At 38.1% G+C, this 27,233-nt stretch overlaps 1 protein-coding gene across 4 annotated transcripts in view; it reads right to left on the bottom strand.

The window, feature by feature from the left end:
- The window catches only part of axo (axotactin), a 608,064-nt gene that overhangs the window by 228,214 nt on the left and 352,617 nt on the right, over positions 1–27,233 (bottom strand). For all 4 annotated transcript variants that reach the window (XR_010858480.2, XM_067135240.2, XM_067135242.2 and 1 more), the window contains exons 3-4: positions 9,014–9,281; positions 452–636 (exon numbers count right to left, since the gene is read on the bottom strand). Coding sequence is in view for 3 of the 4 variants with exons in the window: in XM_067135240.2 (XP_066991341.1) it covers positions 452–636; positions 9,014–9,281 (453 nt within the window). In the remaining variant the exon portion in view is untranslated. The remainder of the gene's footprint in view (positions 1–451; positions 637–9,013; positions 9,282–27,233) is intronic.

The following is a 27,233-nucleotide window of genomic DNA, read 5'->3' as shown; positions in this document are numbered from 1 at the left end:
CCGAAGGCCACCATGCTAACCATTCAGCCAAGAAGCCAGACATGTTGTTGAATACATCACCTCTTCTTTATGACCTGTCTAAATCATTTACATTTATGGTTACACCTTTTATTATCCATCTTTTCTATTGTTGGCTACCTACTTTTAGGTTTGTGAACAGTCATTTACCAGTAAATGATGGTCCTTAAGTGATGAATGAAAGGTGCAAGCAGTCTGAAAAGTCAAACATCTTTTTAACAGTTAATTTATATCAGTTTTTAAATTATTTGTTGTGATTTGTTTTAGCAACTCTTTCATACAAACAACTTTATTTTCATCTATGATACTTCTGCTTCATCATCAGGGATCACAGATTAATAGAAGCTGATTTAAAATAGGCTGCATTCTGCCTTGATAAAAGATTAATTTAATCTTTGAGACTACGTATAATAATGAAATTGTGTATACTTACCATCACCGAGAGTGAGCGATGTGGACTGCTTGCCAAATACGTGCAGCACTTTGAGTTGTCCTTTTTCCACAATCACATACAGTGCATAAGGATCCATACCCTCAGGCCTTCCTTTCACACTATGATACACAAGCAGACCATGGGGTAACCTGGTACGGAACTGGAATGAGATTTCACGGCACAATCTGTAAACAGGTAATCTTAGTTAATTTATTGTAACTAACATCTATACAGATGCTATAATATTTTCCAGTATTTTTGTTCTTGTATCTAGTAGAAGCTTAAGTTTGGCTTCATTCTATTATTGGAGTTATTTTGTCCTCACCTGTATTGCATTCTAGAGCTTTGAAAGAACATTTTCAAACCACGATACAAATTTGTAACATATTAGTCTGTTGCCTAGGCAGCCTCATCTAGTTTTAAGAGAAAGTTGGTTGATGGGGTTGGGAACAGTACAGGACAGTCCAAGAATTTAAAAGGAAGCACCTGGGGCCTGTAAGAAATGTACCATGAAGAAACATTTCAAGAATTGTAAACGATGATCTAATTAGAAAATTATTTTCAGAATGGTAAATAGTGATCTTCTAACTAGAAAATAATTTTGAGAACAGTAATAATGAATGTTATTTATTTAACATTCCATAAATTCCTACAAGTTTTACGACATGGCATGATGTTGGAATTTTGTTCCACAGGAGCACTTAAACATGCTTGAAGCCAGTGATACAGAGTTGTTGCATTTGAACACTCTCAAATACCACTGATCTCAGCTGGAATTGAATTTGCAGGGTTTGTCTGACATTGATTCATCACTCCCCCATTCTGCAGCCTAGTAACAAGCATGGCAATTTGCTCAATTTGTCCATGCATGATATAACAAATAAAATAATGAAAATTGTATGTGCGATGGGGATTTTCTGCACTCCAATATCTGTAATTCTGTGCCAAAAAATACCCATGTAAATGGAACCATGCTTCATCAGAGAACGATATTAAGTGTGGATCAGTTATTTCATCATAAACATTTCACAACATCCAATTAAGAAAACATATCCACTTATAACAATCACATGGATGTAGTTTGTGTACTACAGTTACCATGTATGGTCTCTATTTTAACATTTTTGTAGCTTGCCATACTTAGCTCTTCAACACCCCAGTTTTTTGTCCAAGTTGTTCTGTACTTTTTTTACTTTCTCCTGATTAAACACACTTTTTCTTTTACCCTTTGCTTCTTATCAAGTAAAGAACCTGTTTTCCTCAATATGTTTATGAGTACATCTGAAAATTGTGTTATGAATTGTCTAAAAACTTCCCTGCAAGGCTCTGTTTTCACATAACTGTCGTTCATAAATCCCCTTTCCTGTACTGTATACATATGGAGGCATTATAAGAATTATACCCCAAACTAACACTTCATAACTCAAGAACAGTTGGAGTGACAGATGGACACTTGTTGAATGTTCTTAGCATGAAGCACAACTGAGAACATGAGGGAATTACCGTAGAGTGGGGAGTGATGAGTCAACAGCAGGCAGGTAGACCCCGCACGTCTCCTGGCCAGTGAATGAGAGAAACTCAAAGTACTGGTATTCCTTGTGCATAATTGTTCTTTTGTCAAAGATTCATACATTTCTTCTTTGTATCCTTCAATTCTGACCACCAATATTTTTTATTTCTTCTCAGCTTCAAGACATAGGTCAGATTTACTGAACATTTTCTTCAGAAGTTCCAAAGTTGCTCTTTAACTCGTTTCCTAGGTGATGGTCTACCAGAGCTCAATCAGTCAGCACTGATCTGCATTTAGGGCTCTTGCCCAAATGGTAGATACCCTATCAGTTATTTACCTAGTCTTTTCTTAAATAATTTCCAATAAATTGGAAATTGAGGAGGATGTGAAGATGTTGCTACACCGATAGCAATATGGAATATTAATTCAAAGAAATTAGCTATAAAGCTAACAAGATTTTGGTCATGCACAGTCCTTCAAAATATTTTCTACTGACTTTGGGAACTGGTACACATACTGTAAATATTGAGCAAGAAACCACTGTTTCATAATATTTATTAGAAAAGTATGCATCTATAAATATATGTAGAAAAACTTTCCTCTATGCTAGAATTAATTTCAGAAGCTGTAACAGGCAAATACCATACTCTAAAATATCATAAATACCAGTAATTTGTGAAGGAAATAACAATCAGATGGTTCTTAAGAAATTCTTTGTGCACAATGTCAGCAGTCAAAGAAATATGAGAAGCAGAAAGTTAAAAAAGTGTTTAGTATTGGAACAGTAACAAATTTATTCACAAGATTTGATGGATGTTCTAGTTTTGAGGGTAAACTCTGCCTGGGATGATCTTCAATTAAAAAAGAACAGGCAATTGCCATCACCTGTTTATTATCAGCACAACCAACCAGAGTCACAACATATCTCCATCAAGTCAACATATCATACAAAAGTTAACAAGTAGATATTCATGAACTGTCCTCATCTCAGGTATAACAATATATTGTTATCTGCAAGCAACTTGTCTAGATGTCTGGTTCTGGAAATGCATTTTGACATGTGATGAATAATGGCTCCTTTTCCATAATCCTGAGATGGAAAGCAATGAGTACTTCATGCAAAAGATCTTCAGTCGGTAGTCAGGGTCATTTTAGCAAAATGCGATGCTCTGAATTTGGTGGAATTTTGTAGGTACCGTACTGATGATTATGAATGGGTCTCAATTAACCAATTAGTTGACACACAGTTCTAATTTAAGCAACTGGATCAAGTTTATAAAGCCTAAGAAAAACATTACCCATCTGTAAAAAAAAAAAGCTTTATCACATTGAGCAATATAAAATCTAGGAATCAGGTGAAACAGAATAGTCTAATATTAGGTCTTCTGGATGTATTTTTTTCCAATTCATGTCATCATCTCTTCATGAAAAATTATTTGAACACTTCATGTGCTGAAGTTACAGTTTCCAACTATAAGGAATGGTGTTGCTGGCAGAGTAATGGGTGAAAGTTATAAAAATATAATTTAAAAAATGACAGTTCATATTTTGAAGGAAGATAATACTATTTTGTGAGGTTAGGGGCACGGAGCTGTGAGCGTGCATTGGGAGATAGTGGGTTTCAGTTACACTGTCGGCAGCCCTGAAGATGGTTTTCCAGGGTTTCCCATTTTCACACCAAGCAAATGCTGAGACTGTACCTTAATTAAGGCCGTGGCTGATTCCTTCCCACTCCTAGGCCTTTCTTATCCCATCGTCGCCATAAGACCTATCTGTGTCGGTGCAACGTAAAGCAAGTTGTAAAAAAAAAAAAAAAAAATATATATATATATATATATAAAATTTGAAAAATAAAATTCTAGTTATAGGAAGAAATTTTTGAATCCGCCTAGTAATTCCTCAAGTGGCCATTTCTGAATGATAGAAAATAAAAATTGAATTAAAAACGATACCATATATTAAAACACGTAACTTCTACTACCGGTATCATATTTTGGCATATTTGATAAAATAATAATTAATTTTTAATACAGTATTTTGAAATCAATTTTCCATTTTTCTAGAATTAAACCTACATATCCAGAAGAAGGTGAACAGATAAAACATTTCCTCCCAGTTAATAATTATGTCTTAATTAATATAAACTATTGTATAATGCCAGTATTTACTTAATTTGAATAAAGATTCATCAATACATTAAAAATTCAAGTTTACCGAGCTCGATAGCTGCAGTCGCTTAAGTGCGGCCAGTATCCAGTATTCGGGAGATAGTAGGTTCGAACCCTACTGTCGGCAGCCCTGAAGATGGTTTTCCGTGGTTTCCCATTTTCACACCAGGCAAATGCTGGGGCTGTACCTTAATTAAGGCCACGGATGCTTCCTTCCCACTCCCAGACCTTCCCTGTCCCATCGTCGTCATAAGACCTATCTGTGTCGGTGCAACGTAAAGCAAAAAAAATAAAAAATAAAAAAAAATAAAAAAAATTTCAAGTTTAGTGTACTGACAATCATCATCATCATCATCATCATCATCACCACCACCACCACCACCACCACCACCACCACCACCACCACCATCATCATCATCATCATCATTTTTCCTTATCCAGCTTCTGCCGGGTCAGGTTATTTATGACATTTATCCATTTTCCTATTTCCTTCCATCATTCCCTTCCATGATTTTGTCCTAGTCTAAATTTTGTCTTCTTATACTGCTCTTCACTGATTCAATTCATCTTGTTCTAGGTCTTCCTCTTGCTCTCTTACTCTCACACCTTACTTCCAGCATCTGTCTTGGAATTCTATTCTCTTCCATCCTCTTTACATGTCCAAATCACCTTAGTTTATTCTTTTCATCCCTATCCCAACTTCCTTCCTAACATCTTCATTTCTCACTCTAGTCTTTCCTTGTCTTTCCTATCATACTTCTTAGGAATTTCATCTCACTGGCTTGAATTCTTCTTTCTTGCCTGCTAGTCAAAGTCCAAGTCTCAGCTGCATAAGTCAGTATGGGTACATAGTACATTTTGTACTTTACCGGTATCTCTTTACTTTTCCTTAGTACTTCTTTGCTCCAAACAAGTTTTCTTACACTTTGGTGGAATGCATTACTCTGCAGTACCCTCCTGCTAATCTCCATGCATTAATTCACTTCCTGGGTATTTGAAGCTGTCCCACAATTTCCAGACTCTGACTTCCAATTTTTACAGTTCCCTTTCCTTGCCTTTCCCCTCTCAACATCACCATAGTCTTGCTTTTCTCTGTACTGATTTTCATGCCATACTTCTCAATTTTTTTGTTCAGTAGATCTAGTTGTTGTTGCACTTCTTTGCTGTCCTTTTTCCAGATCACAAAATCATCTGAAAATAGCAGTTTCTTCAACTCTTTATCTCCATAGGCTTCTTTTGTTTCCTTTACAATTTCGTCCATGACCATAATAAACAAAAGAGGTGACAGCACACTCCTCTTTCTTAGTCCAGTCTTATTCCTAAACCATTCTGTCTTCCCAACTGGGGTCAGTACTCTGCTAACACAGTTGTTGTACATTGCTTGCACCATTTCTAACATTTCTCTACCGAGTCTCTTTTAACCATGGTTTCCCAAACCTTCTCTCTGGGTAGGTACACTATCATATGCCTTTTCTATATCTATGAAAGTCATGACCAGGTCCTTTTCGTATTCCCAGTTCTTTTCCATCAGCTGTCTCATGCTAAATATTGGATCCACTGTAGATCTTCCACTCCTGAAGGAGCCATATTGTTCCTCTTGTAACTCTCCTTCAATTGTTCTCCTCATTCTTCTTTCTAATATCCTTCCCAGTATTTTAACTACTTGTGATATAAGTGTGATTCCTCTATAGTTACCACAAACTTTCTTGTCCCCTTTCTTAAACACTGATATTATTATTCCTTTTTTCCAATCTTCTGGTACACATTTGTGTTTCCACATACACTTTAGTAGTCGGTACAAACATTGCATACCAACAGAGCCAGCAGCCTTTATCATTTCCACACTGATTTCATCCATCCCTGTTTCTTTTCCCATCTTCATCTTTTGTACCACTAACTCCACCTCCCACATTGTTATATCATCCTCTGTTGTTGAGTCCTCACTCTGTATTGCTTCTATCTCACCTGTAAAGTTGTTTACATTCAATAGCTTATCAAAATACTCCTTCCATCTTCTCTTTATCTCCTCTGGGTGTGTTAACAGTACCCCATCTTTCTTTTTCACTAGCTTTATGGTAACTCTTTCTGTCCTCTTACTTCTTATAAGTCCATACAACATCCTTTTACTGCCACTTACATCGACTTCCATTTTTTTGTGTAAATCCTTCCAAACTTTTCTTCTTCTACCACCTTCTTATATCTCCATTTGCTGGCGAGATACTTCCTTTTGCTTTCTTTTGTTTGATCTCAGTTCCATTCTTGCCAGGCTGTCTTATTTTCTTTCACCACTTTCCTCACTTCCTCATTCCACCAGGGTGACTCCTTTTCTTTCACTCCTGCCACAAGCACTCTCTACTGCACTAACAAATGCCTTTTTAAAACTGGCCCACTCCTCTTCTACATTTTCCACTTCAGTCACTGGGATTTTGTTCTGTCACCCTGCCCATATCTCATAATTTTCCTGCTGTTTTTCTTTCAATCTCTCCTGAAAATCTTCCTGTACATATTTGTCTTTCAATTTCCATACTTTTATTTTGCTTTCTCTTATCTCTTTTCATTTTTCCCTTTTTTACAACTGTAATTTTGCCACCACAACTCTTTGGTCCCCATCAGATGCTTCTCCTGGTAAAGCTGTCACATCCATCAACTTCCTGCGATTTGTCCTTTCCACCAAAAAGTAGTCAATTACTGATTTTGTTCTTCTGTCACCCCACCCATATCTCATAATTTTCCTGCTGTTTTTCTTTGAAAACCATGTATTCCCCACTATCAGTCCATTCCTTTCACAGAAGTCCACTAGTTCCTTTTCTTCACAATTCTTTTTACCACATCCATATGGTCTAATGACTTCTTCCTTTCCTTGTCTCTTGTTTCTGACCTGTGCATTCAGATCTCCCATAATAACCACTTCCACACCTGAAATTTATCTTTCTACTTTCTCTAAGAATCCTACAATATCTTCTTCCCTGTTTCCCATCTGTGGTGCATACACTTGTCCATCACTTCATTGTTCATCTTTAGTCTAACCTTCATTATTCTGTCACTCACACATTCTACCACTTCAACATACTCTTCCAATTGCTTCAAAATGATTAGTCCCACTCCATTTATTGCCTCTTGGTCACCACTCCAGTATAATGTGTATCCTTTCCTCAAATTCTTCCTTCCATTACCTTTCCATTTCACTTCACTTAGCCCCATCATTTCCACCTTCTCCTTCTCCAGGAAATCTACTACTTCCACCACCTTTCCTGTCAAGGTCATAAGATTTACTATTCCTATCTTAATGTGTACTGACCATACATCAGTAATACTGTATTGCAAATTAATTTTTAATTCAATAAACAACTACACCTTAGGCTGGTTGAAATATGCTCTTCTCTGACTATCACTTTATTTTCTGTTTTTGGGTGATTACAAAAATAGGATAGTAATATCAGAGTCAGGATAGGTTCATTAATGTGGCAGATGAATGATGGTTGTGAAATTATGATAGCATGTTTTTCCAACTTGCCTGTTTTATCCACTGATTTTCTGAAGTCTATAAACTTAGTTGCCAATGTTTGGTTAGTATAATCACCGGCCAACTGACATCATGATATACTTGATGTGGTAGTTCCTCAGTCATTCCTGTAGGCTTACTTCACATTTTTCTCTCTCAGCTTTACTGATATTTCTCTTCACATTTGTTTAACATCAGTTATTTGATTATTATTCCATTAACTGAAAAAAACCATTCACGTTTTGCAATTTCCACCTATTACCTCTGAATTAGACATATTTTGTCAGCATATAACTCTTCCAGCAACCATTTTATTGCAATGTTCATTAGATTATCTGTTTGAAATTATGCACATATTGGTTCTTAATGCAAGAACACAGAAAACACCTTTGCTTTTTTTTTCCAGAGTTGAGATTGCACAAACATTTTCCCTCACTTTCATTTAATTAATAGAACCTTGTGTTTCTTAAACATATGACTACACCATTCACTATGAAAAAATATGTCATATGCCTTTCGTAAAGGACTGTTAAATTCATTAAACTGTTGAGAGAGGAATTAATAGATGCTTATAGAAAAACTATGCCTATCAGAATGTGCATACTGTAATACAGTATACCATTTCTGTTGTGATCTTGAGGTCAAGTTTCTGTAGTTCCCCTTCCTGTGAGCTTGTTTCATGCAAAACAAAAACTGAAATGCTGCTTATGGTATACATCCAAGGAGGGAAGAGGGGATTTTCACAAATTATTAATGGTTATCATACTATAAATTATACTCGTAGTTGAGATAAATGACACCCAATCAGAACATAATATTTGTGTTCATAATCATGAAACAAAGTTTCTGTCTTTCGTGCACAGTGCACATTGTAATTGCCTTTTCAGGTGGGAATAAAGACTCAGAAGCATTATCATGTGAAGACAGATATCGAAGTTAGAGGAATGATTGGAGGGAGCATACAAAACTTTTAATTCAGGAATTCACAATTTTTCTTCAAATACATCATAGAGAATACCATAATCATTGCAGAATACTCTCTCTAAAAGTCATGAAAAAGAATTGAACAGTAAGTTCCTAAAATAAGGAAATATGGTATAGGACAAACTTAGAGTTTTGAAGTCTAATCACTTTATTACAGAGCGTATACTGTATTCCTTTGTTCTGGTAAGTTACTAATGATCACATTCAACTTTATGATAAAGTCTTCCTATTGAAAAACCAGGAAATACTGTACACTGCATACTGACAGCAATATTTTAAGACAGGGAAAAATTCACATCAGCCCCCATTTCCCCATTGGTTTTGAAGCATTCATATGTGAAATGAAGTATAGATCATGCTCATTTTAATATAGGAGAGTAGTCTGAAATATAACTTACCTGAGTTGAAAGGTGATAATCTCGTCACCGTCTAATTGGATGAAAGTGTTGCTCTTGGCGAACATAAATGTTTTTTTGTGACCCGTCTCATTGAATGTAAGTTCCACTCCTCGCTCCTCTTTGGGAACAGTCTTGGTAGTAGCAGGAGCGGCGGCGGCGTCCCTTGCTGCACGCCCTTTGGTCGCTCCCACATGAGCGACAGTTACGTGCTGTTTCTCAGTCTTATGCTCTCTTTCAGTCGTATGGACATTATACTGTGACTGCTCATCTACAACGAGACGTAATGCACTTCATTAAAGAGAACAAACAGCATTATTTCCATTAACCTTCAGTCAGACTACTTAGAATCCAAGAAGAAATTAGAAAGAACAAGAAAGCAATATTTAAAACAAATACTTGAAGAAGTAGCCTACAGTATAATATTATTAATGAGTTCATAAACAATGCAAGTCCAATATTTTTGGTCAAACTGAAAATTTCTCTCCAATTTTTTTTTTATTTCATATTTTCACAATTTCCTTGAGTCTGAATTCTAAAAAGTGCACATTTAAGTTCCGGAGGCATTCCAATATTATGAATTGTTTGGTGGAGTTTCAGACCAAGATATTCCATTTTTATTTGTGTAATTTTCATCAATCTGCATACCACTATTATAATCATTTTCATCTTCATCGGTATCACTATTTTCTATTTATATCTGCTATATTTTCATTCCCGCTCTATATAATATGAATCACTCACACAGCATGGTCCTTATTATGCAGAAAAAATGGTTTCCTTTTTGGTATATACTGTATAAGTTGTGTTGAACAAAGACCTAATCCAACAATCCACTGTTCTAAAAGTGAAGATAAATTCCCAGCAACAACTGACAACCAATCTGAAATGCTGGAAGGGCATACCAAAACAATTTTTTTTTAAATTCACAAGTTTTGTACAGCACAAGCTACCAAGAGGGGTCAACAAAGACCCTTTAAAAAACAAGATCTGCTCTTGACAAATGAGCATTCATGATCATAGATAGAAAGCAATAAGGTATTTCTTTTTTTTTCCCACTGCAGACCTAATTTTTTCTATCCATTGTGTCTGCTTTTTGTCTTCATCTGTTTGCAAACAGTAAGGAAAAGGTGGGCTAAATACTAAACTGACAAGTTTTGGTGCCCACAACGCAGTGCAATATAACACAGCCACCTCTTTGAACACAAATATGTAGCTGTTCACTTTAAAGCCGTGTATATCAACTGTTAATGTTCTTGTCATGATGGAATAAAAGCATTCTACTCTCTATCACAGTACAGAGACTAAAGCAAAATTCACACTTATACCATCTATAAAGGATTGAGTTTACTAGAGAGTGACCTTGATAACGAACATGTCTAAATGTGCATAACAATGTCAACGTAATCAGTGCATGTTAAAACAGAATTTTTAAATTGCCCATGCTTATTATGTCACAGCTGTGTCACGACACCAAGGGGGGGGGGGGGGGGCTAGGGTAGATGAGGAGGACGAGGACGAGGAGGCAAGGGCATCTGACCATATAACTGGACCCCAAGATGGCGACTGTGTGGTTAGGCCCCTCCAAAATGGTGACGGGAAAGTCATCTGACTGTAAAAATGAGCCCTTTGTAGTTAGCCCCTCCAAAATGGCGTCGGGAAAGGGCATATGACCGTAAAACTAGGCCCTGAGTAGTTAGGCCACTCCATGAGGTTAGGCGTGCTCTCTTATGCGAATCTCCATTGCCCTACTACACAAGATGGCGTCGGCAAAATCAGAGGTTTGGAATTGAATCCGGGTCTTTGGCATACAATTTAGTGATTAGAAATTGTATACCATCACCTCTCCAGTAGTGGAGTAGAGCTGGTTCTAAAACAATGGGGAGGCGTTGGGGGCTGTATTGTGGCGGTTCCTGCAGTGGCGCTGTCGCATGTTGAGCTGGTGAGGTGTCCATTAATTGAGCTTGGATGTGCAGTGGAGTCCGTTCAGTCCTATAGCGGTTGCCACGGAGCGTTACTCCGTTATTTATGATGTACTGGTAATCACGGGGCTCGGAGATGTGTAGCAGTACCTCTCTGGATGGTTCCGCGCCTGCGAGGAACCTGCCGGCACTGTGTACCGGTACGCCGTATTTGCATAGCTCTCTTTCCATTTCGAGATTAGAAATTGAAGGAGGAGGAATGTCGTGGACTATGCTGGTATACATGTTGGTTTAGGGGAGGCCGACTGCCTTCTTGGCGTCATCTCGCACCGTAGAGAAACGAAAACACACACACACACACACACACACACACACACACACACTAATGGTAGGTAAACTGTTGATAGGTAAATGATTAAATAAATGCAGATCAGCAGTAAATTAAAAAAATATTAAAATTAAACTGGGAGTGCCATGGTTATGATCACAATATCAAGTCACTTAAGAATGAAATCTTGCTTTTTTATGTTTTGCTTTTCATGGTCCTTCTCTTACCTTTGCTGTACCTTCATTCGTGGAAGTTTTGCACCTCTTTACTTTTAGATTATATTTAAGAAGAAATGATCATCTCGTACTTTTCCTTGAAATAATAATCATCATAAACCTGTCGGAGAAGAAAGGAAGTAATCATACTGAAGGTAACTGCTAAAAGTTACTACTGGTTTGCGATAGAACAAACACTGTGGTTCCTGAGATCTACTGTGAGGTTATTCGATTATCGATAGAAAGAGTAATTAGTATAACACATTTTGAAGAATTTGTATTCCTTATTTTTTAGCTCAGCAGGCAAGTCCTCCCTAAAATCTTTAAATACACCACCGGTCATGCAGTCGTTATTTCTACTATGTAAGGAAGGGTGAAGAAACACTAAAATACTGAGTTGGCTGCACGGGAGGTAGTAGGCTCGCGCTTCACCATCTTCAGCCCATTCTGTACTGAGAAATGCGATATACTCTCAGCTTTCAAGCTCTGCATTTCAGATCATTTAAGCATAACGACCGCAAGCGACCTATTCACGGAGACGGGCTATTTCATCATAAACGTTCCCTGCAGTATCTGGACCTCACTGCCCAACTATCAGTGTGTTCGCATTACTGCATATAGGTACGTAAGGGTTATTCTGCCCGAAGGCAGGTCCGAACCTCCGCAGAGGTGTTCCTGAGCCGTAGTTTACGTGCGGTAGGGTGGCCAGTTCCTTTCCGCTCCTCCATTCCCTTACCCCCCACCAACAGCACGTGGCAACCCATCCAACTCCTGACCACGCCCAATGTTGCTTAACTTCGGAGATCTCACGGGATCCGGTGTTTCAACACGGCTACGGCCGTTGGCTTTACTGCATATTGTAATGTTTAAATACGAGTATTAAACAATGTAGTTGCAACGACGCCATCAGGTGGGTGTTATTAACCAGATGTTATGTAGGGCACGGGATGTAGGGTGTATCTAAATTCCTATCAAACACTTCGACTGTTTGTATAGGCGCGCAGCTGCGGGCTTGCATTCGGGAGATAGTGGTTCAAACCCCACTGTTGGCAGCCCTGAAGAAGGTTTTTCCGTGGTTGCCCATTTTCGCCCCAGGCAAATGCTGCGGCTGTACCATAATTAAAGCCACGGTCGCTTCCTTCTAACTCCTAGCCCTTTCCTATCCAATCGTCGCGTAAGACCTATCTGTGTTGGTGCGAGGTAAAGCCAATTGTATGCATATATATATAGGAGGGACCGAGTAGACAACATTTTACCGGGCGAGTTGGCCGTGCGCGTAGAGGCGCGCGGCTGTGAGCTTGCATCCGAGAGATAGTAGGTTCGAATCCCACTGTCGGCAGCCCTGAAAATGGTTTTCTGTGGTTTCCCATTTTCACACCAGGCAAATGCTGGGGCTGTACCTTAATTAAGGCCACGGCCGTTTCCTTCCAACTCCTAGGCCTTTCCTATCCCATTGTCGTCATAAGACCTATCTGTGTCGGCGCGACGTAAAGCCCCTAGCAAAAAAAAAAAAAAGACAACATTTTGAATAACAACTCATAGCCGGAAACACGGTGCGTTTAAATGTCCCGCGTCTGTTGCGTCGATGAATGGAGCGGCGTACGTACGCTGTTGTTGCAGTGTTTTTGCGTCCACTTTCAAGAACGGCTCGACATGGCGATCACCGTCTTCAATACAAACGTTGTACCTGCTTATCATGTTGCGGTACACTCACTAACACCTGGTAGTCGAATATCCTCCGCTGTCATAACCCGCGCAAGCAGAGCTTTCTCTGACTTCTCTCGTAAATTCGACTCCGGACTCTACTTGTTAATTCTTGTGAGTGGACGCAGCGTCACTGCAACAATAGAATGGATGTACGCAAAAACGGGCTAACCATCATTTTCTTGAATTAGAGAAAAAGAGACTTTCCCACTGACGGAAAAACATAAATTGTTAAAGGTTAAAATGAACATATTTGTTTCCATTTAAAATAATTATTTTTAACATTGTCAAACAACTTTAGTCGTTTTATTGATAATTACAACAGGGATGGGACAAATTATGTTCAGATGCAGTCAAACATAATCCAGCCCATTGAAGAAAGATTCTTCAAATGGCAGCTAGTTATCATGGGGTGGGTAGGTGCCAGGGAACTTGAAATAAGGTACTATCCCGGCATTTGTCTGGAGGGAATGCGGAAAAACCCAAAGTAAAACCATCCTCAGGATAGCCGCTGTCAGCTCCGGAATTCGAACGTCGGATCTCTGAACGTTGCAGCTCGTCAATCCTTTCGTGGAGCATGAAAAATACGGTCAGCTTCGGAAGTGAATGGAACGCAAAATACTGGGCCTGAAAGCGAAAACACAAAATGCTCTTACCATTTTTCAGCTATAGTATTAACTTTCGCGCACATTTACAGTGTCCACCCAAGCTTTTCTTTTCCCTCAGTTCATTCTCAGGTAATGTAAGAATACCACTAACCCTTTTCCTTTTCTGATTTTCCCTTTCCCAGATTCCAACATTCTTTTTTACGTTTTCTGTAACTTCCACTGGTAGAACTCTAATTATGTTCACATAAATTATCTTCACCTACAGAAGCAGAAACCATCTTTATTGGGTTTGTAAATAGACATTATGGCCAATAAGAAACAATAAATGTTCGTATTGTATTGTATTTTATTTCGTCCAACTGATCATACAGTGATATGGGACACGTCAATAATCATATTTACAGTAACAAAGGATAAAACAGTAATATACATGCCATGATAAATAAAGAGAAATATACAATGTGGTAAAGAGGCACAGATTAAAAAAAAAAAAAGTGATACATAAGTTAATTTTCAAGAGCTAAGTATTCTTCAATAGAATAAAAACAATGGTTAGAAACAAATTTGAATAATTCTTTCTTAAATTTTGAACATGGTTTTATCTGCTTAATGTAGTCTGGTAATTTATTAAATAAATGTACTCCTGCATAACTCAAACTTGATTCATATAGCTTAGTTTTGTGTGGTTCTATGTGCAGACTGTGTTTATTTCTAGTATTATACCTATGTACATCAGAGTTTATGGTGTAGCTGTTTACATTCTCCTTCATATATACAAGTGTATGGAAGATATAAAGGCTAGGCAATGGTAAAATAAAATAAAGTTTAAAGTATTTCTTGCAGCTTGTCCTCCTGCCGACACCAGCCATTCCTCTAATTATTTTCTTTTGTAACTTAAAGATGACTTCGCTATATCGTGAATTCCCCCAGTAAATGATTCCATAGGTTAGTATGGGATGGACATATGCAAAATACATAATTTGGCAAGCCTTTAAATTAAAACTATTTTTCAAAGATATTATCATGAAATAAATTCTACTAAGCTTTTTCCCTATAAACTCTGTATGTTTATCCCAGGTTAATGATTCATCCATCCACAAGCCAAGAAACTTTGTTGATGATGAGTACTCAATTATGGTCTCTCCAAATGATATTGGACTAACTTCCATATTGAAATTAATCTTATGGTGAAATCTAATCACAGAAGTTTTCTGTTTACTTAAAATTAATTTATTATCTTCAAGCCAGCTCAGGATATTACTCACTATATTGCCTGCCTTCAATTCTAACCCTTCAGAACTTTCATCAGCTACAAAAACAGTAATATCATCTGCAAAGTTAATTGCACTCCTTGAATATCATCAACAATTTGGACGATATCATTAATAAATACTAAAAATAATAATGGTCCTAAAACTGACCCCTGTGGAACACCATGATCTATGTTTCTGGCACAGGAATACACATTCTTAATTACATTTTTGCTCAAATCAGTACCAGTATATGATATTTCAACAATCTGTCTTCTATCCCCTAAAAATGATTTGAACCAGTCATAGGCCATTCCCCGAACTCCATACATGTATAACTTTTCTAAAAGCAAGCTGTGGTCAATTATATCAAAAGCTTTTGTTAAGTCCAAGAAAATACCTAAACATGCACCCTTCCCATCTAGTGTGTCATATATCCGTTCAATAAAGTTAATGAATGCTGTGGTAGTTGATCTATTTTTACGAAAGCCATTCTGGCAACCAGCTAATATATTATGCTTCTCTAAGAATGATAACAGTCTATCGTACATAATTCTTTCCAGTATTTTGGAGAATACAGAGGGGAGGCAGACAGGCCTATAGTTACCAGCATCTTCTTCACTACCCTTTTTATGTATCGGAACAACTTTGGTTACCTTGAATTTGTCTGGAAATTTACCAGTGGTTAGTGACAAATTTATCAAGTAACAGAGAGGCTTGATTATGTATTGGTAACAGCATTTAATAAGGTAGTTTGAATAACCATCTAAACCAGAAGACTTCTTTTTACCCATCTGTTTTATTACCTTATCTATGTCTTGCTCAGTCACAGGAGTAAGAAACATGGATGATACATTCCTGTGAACTGTATTCAAGTTTGTTCTTGTCACTGATGTTTGAAAATTTTCCGTTAACCTCAAAACTGCTTCTATAAAATAGTTACTAAATATTTCTGCAACTTCTTCTGGATCACTGATTTCTTTCCCTGCATTTGTAAGAGTAATATTATTTTTTAATGGAACTAGAGTACGTTTCTCCCTTTTTATAATGTTCCACATACATTTAGACCTGTTTTTAGAATTTTTTAGCTCATTCTCATTATGCAATCTTTTGGCAGCCTTCAAAACTTCTTGATATATGTTCTTATATTTCTTATAATAATCCTTCAATTCAGATGAGGTGTTATTCCCTTTCACACATTTGCTTAAAAACCTTAATCGTCTACTTGAATTTCTAATTCCTGTTGTAATCCACCCATTCCTATAATGCTTTACAATTACCCTTTTGACTGGTATTGCCACTTGATAATAATAATCGAACAAACCCAAAAACTCACTGAAGGCCTCATTAGTTGAGTTATTTCTATATACACTCTCCCAAGTTTCCTTGGCCAATAACTGGTTAAAATATGAAATATTTTCCTTGTTGCACATTCTAGTTTCCCTGTAAATTACATTGTTATTTTTTAAATTATGGTTTCCTATTACCCTAAAATTTAGATGCACAATTTGAGCAGAATGATCTGAAAAACCTGTATCATAAACTTCTATTTCATAGTTCCACATTTCCTCATTCAATACAACTTGATCTACTGCTGACTTTGTATCCCCAGATATTCTAGTTGGTTGATTTACAACTGCCTTTAGACCGAACAAGGAAAACAACATTTCTAGCCTTTGCTTATCTCGCCCACCATTATTCCCTAAAAAATCTACATTGAAGTCACCCATGATTATTACATTTTTGTTATGATTCTGTAGGTCATCTAAAATAATTTCAATATTATTATAAAAAGTTTCAACATTACTAGAAGGATTTCTATAAATGCATATAAGTATTAACTTATAATCCACTAGTTCAACAAAGCTAGCCTCGAAATGCTCCTCTACATTCAGATATTCAAATTTATCCAACTGCTTACATTTGATATTATTATTCACATATATACATGAACCTCCACACTTCATTTTCTTTCTACAAAACTTACTTGCAAGAGCATAACCTTCTAATTCAAAATTTGAAATCTCATCCTCTATCAACCAATGTTCAGTTAAGCATAAAACATCATACCCTTGTAGGTTATCTGCCAACAGAACCTCCATACTTAGAATTTTATTTCTTAAAGATTGAACATTCTGGTGGAACAAATTTAGCTCTCCCTTTAGATTATAACTATTGCTACCTTTTACCGTAAAAAATCCTGCTCTAGTAATACTGGTCGTTTCCTTGTCCTACTTGACGTTCTTATTTCTGGTTGTTTAGCTTGCCCTCCTTCAGTTCGTCCTGATGGTGCTCCAACATCCAACTTCTCCAGTAACTCCTCTCCTCGTTCATCCAACTGACTGCTACTGACGATCTCAATGGTTTCCTCACAAGTTTTCCCTGAGTACTCAGTGCTTTCTGGTATTGCTGTCTCTGATGATTGTGGTAGAATCACATTAATACCTTTCAGCTGATTTTCTTCTCCTAGGCATCCTTCTTTAGTGGTAGCACTCACCTCAACTACTTCCTCAACTCTTCTTACTTTCATTACCTGCAAATGTTCTGCAACTTCCTCATCTTTATCGAACAGCAGTGGTATGGCATTAGTTGTGATAGTTGTTCCTGAAGTCTGTTGTATTTTCTTTCTTATCATATTACATAGCTGCCTTTTCCCTCTTCTGCTAAGATGCATGCCATGATTTGTGAAATATCCTCGATCCATATTGCTCATATCAATTATTTCTGTATTTTGAAAGCATTTGACAATTTTCTGTAGCCGCCTGTTTGTATCATCAACTAACTTATTTACACAAGACCATTCAGTTAAATCATGTCGATGTGGAATATTACATAATATTACATTGGTGGTCTTTAATTTGCAAAGTGCTTTCTTCACCCCAGAAATTACATTTGATGCTTCATTTCTGGCAATATCATTCGTCCCTGCCATAATAACCACGTAGTCATTCTCATTAAGTGTTCCCATCTCTTCCATATCTGACTGAAGAACCTCTTTGAACAGAGCACCTGGCTTGACAAAACCTACAACTTCAGTCTCCGGTAGTATATCACCAAGTTCGACAGCAATACCCCGACCATGGCTATCCCCGTACACAACTACCTTACATTCTTTACATTCTCGTATAACACTTCATAATTTAATTGCATTGAATACTCTTCTAATGCAATGTTTTGTTAAAATGAAAATAATATCTGCATTTTGATTTCCTTTTGCATGAACATCGTACCAAAACGGACATGTATGTGTGTTATCATGGACTACCAAATTCCGTAGTGTTTGCTACCCTGCCGATACTGTGGCGCCATCATACGCGAACTTTTAGTAACAATCAGTTAGCCCGATTTTGCAACAAAAGAGAAGAAGAAGAAGAACAAGAAGAAGAAGAAGAAGAAGAAGAAGCCCGATTTTGCAATTCTGTCAAGATGATTTAGATATTCCAAGGATTTCGAAGCCTTGTATTTCTTTATAGGCAATTCCCTGATGGTAGCCCACTTCAGTCACAGCCGACTGGATCCCTCGCTGGACGCATCAAGTAGGTCGTGCTTCAATATATGTAACTCAATTTTGACAAATTTCATGGTTAGTTCGTTTTTGTGTGCATCCATTCATAACATAGCTCATTGAAGCAACAGACGTGGAACATTTAAACTCGATATCTTTTAATAGTTCTTAAGTGTGAGAGACCTATTACTATTGGCTCATTGTGCCCTGACTCTACTCTTCCCAGATCATGGACAAATGTCTACTCATTCAGTGCTCAAATGTAAAACTTATTTTAACAGTACAAACTTTAAGGGAGTGGGGGTAGGAATTTTTTTTGCATGTGACAAGTTACCTGTCTTACTTAAGACTTTTCAGAGAGGCTTCATAGTAAAAACTGTTATCATACTGCAATATTTACTTTCACTGTACAATGTATTACGCATAACATCGATAAAATACCACCGTCACGTTCAAAGAAACCGAGATAAGATTATAAGTGATATGTAGTGTTTACAATTTTATCTGACTATGGCTTGTTTGAGCAAGTTACCTCAAGGCCTCTGTGCGCGGCGCTGTAAGATTTGATGGTTATTTAGTCGAGAGAGTCGGGTAATAGACTGCTCTGAAATTCAGCTTCAGTTTTCTTAATGCCAATTCCTTGTAAGTGGGGGATATGTGTTTAAAGTAGCGTAGAATGCTACTATATATCAGCTTTGCCACCAACTTCAGGCGAGAGTGATGGTAATTATTGTTTTAAAGGGGATGTAAAATGAGCTAATCATCTCTTAAAACTCAAGAGGGTCTTCAAAGAATGACGGTATTGGTAGAGGAAAGTGAAGGGGCACGGAGGGCGTAAAAAAAAAAAAAAAAAAAAAAAAAAACTCCCTAGCCGTAGGGGTTGGAGGGGGAACAAATGTTGACCTAAAGAAGGTCGGGTAGGAAAAATGAAAATGTGGAACCTGACTCAAGCAGGTAGGAGCTCCTGGTAGCCGCTCTACTATCCCCAAACATGGGAGTAAAAACCTTTTAATTGCCATCAACTCCTCAGATCTATATACAAACTGCATTCGGTGTATCCAATTTGTGAAAGGAAAACTTTTAGGGTTATCGCTAATTATGTCGATGAAAGGGAGCGCAATACCCGAGTGGCACCGTGGCTGGCTTTTCACTTAGGCGGCCACGATTCGAATCCCATTCAATGCATATAGGGTTTTTGAAATGAAAAGTCACGTTGCTGTGGTTCGGATTCTACTTAAAACTGAAGGTTCCTTAGCTATGTTCACCATATCAACAGTCACGTACAATTAGAAGCTTACTTGCTTTTATATCGATTAAAAATATTAGAATAGGCGTGGTTTGCTGTAGTCACGTCCTAGTTCGTGAACCATGGGTAGACTAACGGCTGAGTGCCCAAGTAAGTGGTCCCGACAGTTGGGATACCATTTGCTGTGGAATAGGAGTGAACATGTCGGACATATTCTGAGCCATGACCCTCCTCCTGTTCAAGCGACTAGGATTATATATTTTTTATATTTTTTTATTTCATTTCAATATAGGCACCTGAGCCAAGGCTCTTCTTGGTGCAATACAAATAAAATACAATGGCGGCTATATTCACCATGTAATTACAAAATAAAATACAGTAAATACAGTATATATAATTTAACATGATGTAATAGATAAGATAGGACAAAGCTTCCTAAACATAATTACCAAACTACTTTTTTTTTCTATTTGCTTTACGTCGCACCGACACAGATATGTCTTATGGCGACGATGGGATAGGAAAGGCCTAGGAATGGGAAGGCAGCGACCGTGGCCTTAATTAAGGTACAGCCCCATCATTTTGCTGGTGTGAAAATGGGAAACCACGGAAAACCATCTTCAGGGCTACCGACAGTGGGGTTCGAACCCACAATCTCCCGATTACTGGATACTGGCCGCACTTAAGCGACTGCAGCTATCGAGCTCAGTACCATACTACTTTAAGTATTTAGTTACATTACTCTTGAAAATAGATAAAGTTAGTAAAATATTTATATTTTTTGGAAGTAGTTATAGAAAAATGCCAAAGAGAATTTTGACCATAACTAGTAGAATGAATCTGACTGTAGTGAAAATTATAAATAATTCTTGTTTCATAATTATGAATCTGTGAATTGGTAATAATTATTGATGTGTTTGAGCGGACTAATTTGTTTTGAATTTTATAGATCGTAATTATAGAAGCCTTCATGCGGAGGTTTGGAAGTGGTAATATATTACAATGTTTATACATCTTTAGTCGGTGTCAGAATGGGCAGTGGTGGTCCCTAACGCGTCATAGGAGAGAATCTCACTGGGTCTATGTGTAAGGAGGGTAACATTCTACTTCACAGAAAATTTGACGAGCATGATCAGAACGTTTTAAGTAATCCTCGGAACCTATGGGAGTGACGAAGTCCCATTTGGTAGGCAAGGGACTCCTTGGAAACTATGTGGCGAACGAAATGGAATTCGATGGGGGGATATCAATATTAATATGGCTTATGGAAGAAAAAGTAGAACTGGTTGAATCAGCAAAGAGGATGAGTATATTTGTTAGTAGTTAATGATGTTCGGTTAAGGGCGGATACCGAAGAAGAAATAGGAAATTGTTCTTGACAAGTGTGCAAAGGGCAGAGTGTGGGGTAAAACTATTAAATCAGAAACACGCAGTACGCAACGTGGTTTCTAATAGGCACGTAAATGAGCGAATGATGTGGATATAATTTGCGGTTGGATAAACTGGGGTGAGAATTGTCTCAGGCTATTTACCATGTGAGGGTGTAGATGAGGATGAAGTTGACAAATTTTATGAAGCATTGAGTGACATCGTAGTCAGGGTCAGCAAGGATAGAATAGTGCTAATGGGTGATTTCAATGCGAGAATTGGAAATATAACTGAAGGATATAGGAAAATGATTGTTAAATGTAGCGAAGATGTGGAAGCGAATAGGAATAGGAAGCGTTTACTAGGCTTATGTGCTAGTATAGTTTTTTTGCTATATGTTTTACGTCGCACCGACACAGATAGGTCTTATGGTGACGATGGGATAGGAAAAGCCTAGGAATGGGAAGGAAGTGGCCGTGGCCTTAATTAAGGTACAGCCCCAGCATTTTCCTGGTGTAAAAATGGGAAACCACGGAAAACCATCTTCAGGGCTGCCGACAGTGGGGTTCGAACCCACTATCTCCCGATTACTGGATACTATAGTATGGGTTTAGCAGTTGCGAATTCATACTTCAAACATAAGGCTATTCATCGTAACACGTGGGAGGGTAGTGGTACAAGATCCATAACAGACTACAGTGTATTAAATTCAGAAAACTTATTAGGAATGTACGAGCATTTAGCGGATTGCTTGGATTGATCGATTTGGGTACAGACCATTAATTGATATGCATTGAATGTACCATCAGATATTTACATAAAATTAGCCTAGGATAGAGGAAATGAGGTCTATCTACAGACGGATGAGAGTAGAAAATCTTCAGGTCGAGGAAATTAGGCAGAAATATATGGATATAATTAGTGAAAAATTGCAAAAAATAGACAGTCAGTAGGTTCAGGATGTAGAAAGAGAATGAGTGACATAAAAGGATTCTGTAAAAGGGAATGCCTAGGAACACCTGTGTGTAATAATGGGAAAAAGGAAACATCTCGGTGGGATGACGAAGTCAGGACAGCTTGTAAAAGCAAGAAGAAGGCGTATAAAAATGGCTCCAAACAACAACTCACAGGGAATTGCACGTAGAGGGAAGAAACAGAGTGAAATAAATCATTATAGAGTCCAAGAAGAAATCGTGGGAAATATTGATAATGACCTGGAAAAGGTTTGGTTAAGCGGCTGGGAGACATTTCCCGACTGTAATAAAGAATTTTAAAAAAGGATGGAAAAGGGAAATTGATTGTGCTTTGAGTAAATCAGGTGAACTCATTGTAGACCATAGGGAATCAATGGACGCATGAAAGGAAAGTTCTGTTTTGGATAAATCAGGTGAACTCATTATAGACCCTATTGAATCAATGGACGAATGAAAGGAATATTTTGAATATCTTTTCAATGTAAAGGGAAATCTTTGTGCTGAAGTCCCAAACAATAGAGTTTATGGAGAGGGGAACAACGATTGCAGTGAAGCACGTTTGAAAAGCAGAAAGGTAAGGTAAGGGTTATTCTGCCCGAAGGCAGGTCCGAACCTCCGCAGGGGTGTTCCTGAGCCGGAGTTTACGTGCGGTAGGGTGGCCAGTTCCTTTCCGCTCCTCCATTCCCTTACCCCCACCAACAGCGCGTGGCAACCCATCCAACTCCTTACCACGCCCAATGTTGCTTAACTTCGGAGATCTCACGGGATCCTGTGTTTCAACACGGCTACGGCCGTTGGCTGAGAAGCAGAAAGAATGGTAGATAATTGCATTGTCATAAACCTGCAGAAATAGGTAAAATTAAATCTGAAATGATGAAATGTGGGAAGGCAGGAAAAATGGGTTCACAGTGTAATAGGATTAGCGTGGAGAGTAAGGTACATATAGGATTGCAACAACTATAGAGGTATTTCAAAAGACCTGCACATGGCGAGCCGAACTTGTTCTCGGACACTCCCGGCACTAACAGCCACACTCCATTTAATTTCATTTCATTAACCAGTATACTAGGCAAGGTGTTGGAAAGTGGAGGGGATGGGGAGACGGCGCATCAGATATTAACATAGCAAAGCAAAGTCACCTCCGTACAGGCCATGAAGGCTCTTGGAGGAGTGGAAGGTAAAGGCTTCCACCACTGTTAACCTCGGCACGTGATGGGGTAAAGTGGTTAGCTCTACGCCCGGACGCCTTTGCTCCCAGGAATTAACCTGGTACTCATTTTTGGTGTAGGCTGAGTGAACCTCAGGGCCATATGCACCTCCGGAAGTGGAAATCTCGTTTCTTAAATTTTACGACTTCCTGACGGGGATTCGAACCCACGTCCTTCCGGGCGAACCGAGCACGCCTTTACCGCCTCGGCCAGGCAGCCCCTGATATTAACATAAAATAATGTATATAGATATATGATATAGTTTTCAATAGGATGTCTAATTTTCCTACTCACGGGATTGCCCTGGGAGTAGCTTCGTGAAGGAGAAGAGTAAGTTGGAAGTCAGTAGACTATGGTTTCAGCAGCAGATTTTCAGTATGCATCAATTAATTGAAAAATGTAAGAAAAATAGACAGTTATGTTTATGTTTCGTAGATCTGGTGAAGGCAAAAATTAACAAGGGAAAATATTTTAGCCGTACTGGGGGAATATGCAATCCGGCACTTAAAAACGAGTATATCGCAAAAACTCAACATGTTATAGTGCATCTACCATCATCAATGAATTTCTGATCAAGGTATGTGCATGTTTTCATTTCTTCTATATTCTGGCCATGGATCTTTACTGAAGTTGCAGAGGTGTATGGATGTGTGTGTGTGCGTGGCGTGTGGGCTCCGGAGAGGCCTGGTCTAGGTCTTTTGATTTGACGCCCCATAGGTGACCTGCGCGTCATGATGAGGATGAAATGATGATGAAGACGCCACATACCCCCAGTCTCCGTGCCAGGGGAATTAACCAATTATGGTTAAAATTCTCGACCCTGCGGAGAATCGAACCCGTGTTCCCTGTGACTAAAGGCCAGCACGCTAACCATTTAGCCAGGGCGCCGGACGTTTCAGAGGTAAAAATGTCCAATCACCATAATATACTTGGTTTTTGATGCATTGATCTCACCACACTTGTAGCAATCCGGTGCTTCGAATGAGACTACGCTTCCTGAAAGTATTGGCTGGTCATCAGAAAATGTTATTACCTTGATAACAGTTAACTTGAGTCACTGGTATGCAGCTCATCATATTTGCCCCTAGTATTATAAAATGCCAACGTGACCGAAAGGTGGATACAAGCGACGTGGTAAGCTCCAACATTGAGCTACTGCACAACGGGAGTAAAATAAGTGTGTACCAGACTTGTGGGACAGCATACAAGTAGCTCAATGATCTCGGATGTTCATTTGAGCAAAGAGATTCATGGCTTGGGCCATTACCATATTAAGACGTGGCTGACTCATCCAGACATTACCACGTGGAGAGGCAGAACATATCGTCCATTTTAGTTCGAGTCAGAACACAATCAATTGTTGTTGTTGATAATCTATTCTCTCTCCAGTCCTATTTAACTCTTGTTCTGAAAGTATCCTCCGGGAAGCTCTTGAAGATATAGATACAAAAAAAATATAATTAATGAGATCTGGATCAATAACATTTGCTATGCTGATGACACAGTACTGATTGCTGATAATTTTGACGATTTTCAACAACTTCTTAACAAAGTTAGCGAATGCAGTTGCAATCTAGGTCTACACATGAATATTAAGTAAACAGAATTCATTAGTATCTCTTTTTCCAATGCTAGCCTAACTCTCAATGGCTCACCATCAGAAAGAGCGAGTACGTTTAAACGCCTTGGAACATAGCTTTGTGACGACTGGACATCAGGCATGGAGATAAAATGCCGTGTATAGAATGCCCGAGTGCTTTCATGACCTTTAAGAACATCCTTACATGTAGAGATTTTGGACGCCAATCTTATGATAAGATATGTAAAAGTTAAATGTGGTCTATTCTTTTGTATGGTGTTGAGAGATGGACAGTAAAGTAGCTACAAGGAAGAAGATCGGGGCTCTTGAAATGTGGGCTTACCGCATGAAGTTTAAAATACCGCGGGCAGCAAGAGTAACTAATGAAGAATTGCTAATAAAGACTGAGAACTGTGAGAACTGCTAGTTAGAGTTCAGAGGAGAAAGACTGTATAGTATATCTGGGGTATCTTGCAGAATTCCGTTGTTAACAGAAGGGAAGGTTGAAGACAAAAGAGAAAGATGGAGAAGAATGATATCATGACTACACACCATAAAGCAATGTCAATAGTTTGCTACACACAGAAACCAATGCAACATGTGGTCGCCGACATCCGTTAACGGATATGAATAAGAAATTAATCTATTTTAGAAATTTGGTGCATAGATAGTCTACAGACAAGTGCAAATATGGAGAATGTCTCATCTTCCAGAATAAATTGCAATTAATACTTGAAGCAAGCATCTTTCTGAAGTGAATGTCAGATAAAACGCTGGTAAAGAGTAAACTCAGAAAGACTACCGAATATCTTAGCGGTACAATAATCTAATAATTTTGAAAATCTTCAACAATTCCTTAGCACAGTTAGTGAATTCAGTTACAATCTAGGCCTAAACATGAACATCAAGAAAACAAAATACATTAGTATTTGTCACAGGAGAGCCAGGTACAGTTTTCAATGCTAGCCTAACACTGAGTGGTTTTTAACTCTAACTACACGTTTAATTATTTATCTCAATATCATTGCTTGCGCCATTTTGGATCAGGAAGGAGATGAGTAACCGGTACTGTTTAGTGTATTTCAACAAAACACTATGGTAGATATTTCAAAAGATAATGTGTGTGATAATGGAATGGTGAAGGGTCAATACCAGAGTTGGTTCCCCAGTAAAAAAACATTTTCCATCCTACTTTCAAAAGACTGAGGTCTGTCTCCTGCTACTGCTGTAGGTATAGGAGTGTTGTTGCTATACAGTGTCAAAATAAAAACCCAGTTTCGAGATAAAATAAAATAAGCTTCACCATTGTGACAGGAGAAAGATTAAGGAGACCTGGAGACACACAAATTATGAAATTGTTGGTTGTGGTTTAACCAATGTTTTTTTTTTATAAAATCCCATATTTTTTCGACCCACTCGTACACAAGTTTTATTCAAAACTGAGGCCAAATAAATAAATAAATAAATAAATAAATAAATAAATAAATAAATAAATAAATAAATAAATAAATAAATAAATAAATAAATAAATAAATAAATAAATAAATAAATAAATAAATAAATAAATAAATAAATAAATAGTATGAGTAGTATTAGCAAAGTATGTTCTGGAATAGTGAGTGCTGAATCAGCATTTTCCCACGCTTTTGGCGGGAAATTAGGATTTTTACTGAGTCAGCATTTTTTGATGCAGGTTCTTTGACCCCTAGATGACGTCGTAATAACGTCATACCCTTACCTACGAGGGTAATCCTAACCTCACAGGTTCCCCATGAAGGAGCGCACTCGGTCAGGTCATGCAGCAGTAAGCTTGCATTCGGAAGATAGTGGATTCGAACCTCACTATTGGCAGCTGTAATGATGGTGTTCCGTTATTTCCCCATTTTTATATCAGGCAACACAGCGACTACACCTTAATTAAGGCCACATCTGCTTCCTTTCCCGTTCTAGCTCTTTCCTATGCCACTGTCACCGAAAATTTAAATGTTAGAGCGACATTAAAGGTCTACCGAGCTCGATAGCTGCAGTCGCTTAAGTGCGGCCAGTATCCAGTATTCGGAAGATAGTAGGTTCGAACCCCACTGTCAGCAGCCCTGAAAATGGTTTTCCGTGGTTTCCCATTTTCACACCAGGCAAATGCTGGGGCTGTACCTTAATTAAGGCCACGGCCGCTTCCTTCTCACTCCTAGCCCCTTCCTGTTCCATCGTCGCCATAAGACCTATCTGTGTCGGTGCGACGTAAAGCAAAAAAAAAAAAAAAAGAAAAACATCAAAGGTCTAACAAAAACACTTGTTTAGGGTAACGTTACGTTTCCT

The sequence above is a fragment of the Anabrus simplex genome, chromosome 1 (assembly GCF_040414725.1).
Source record: "Anabrus simplex isolate iqAnaSimp1 chromosome 1, ASM4041472v1, whole genome shotgun sequence".
NCBI lineage: Eukaryota > Metazoa > Arthropoda > Insecta > Orthoptera > Tettigoniidae > Anabrus > Anabrus simplex.
Note: the sequence above shows the minus strand (reverse complement) of the source record. Positions and strands in the feature narration are given on the sequence as shown.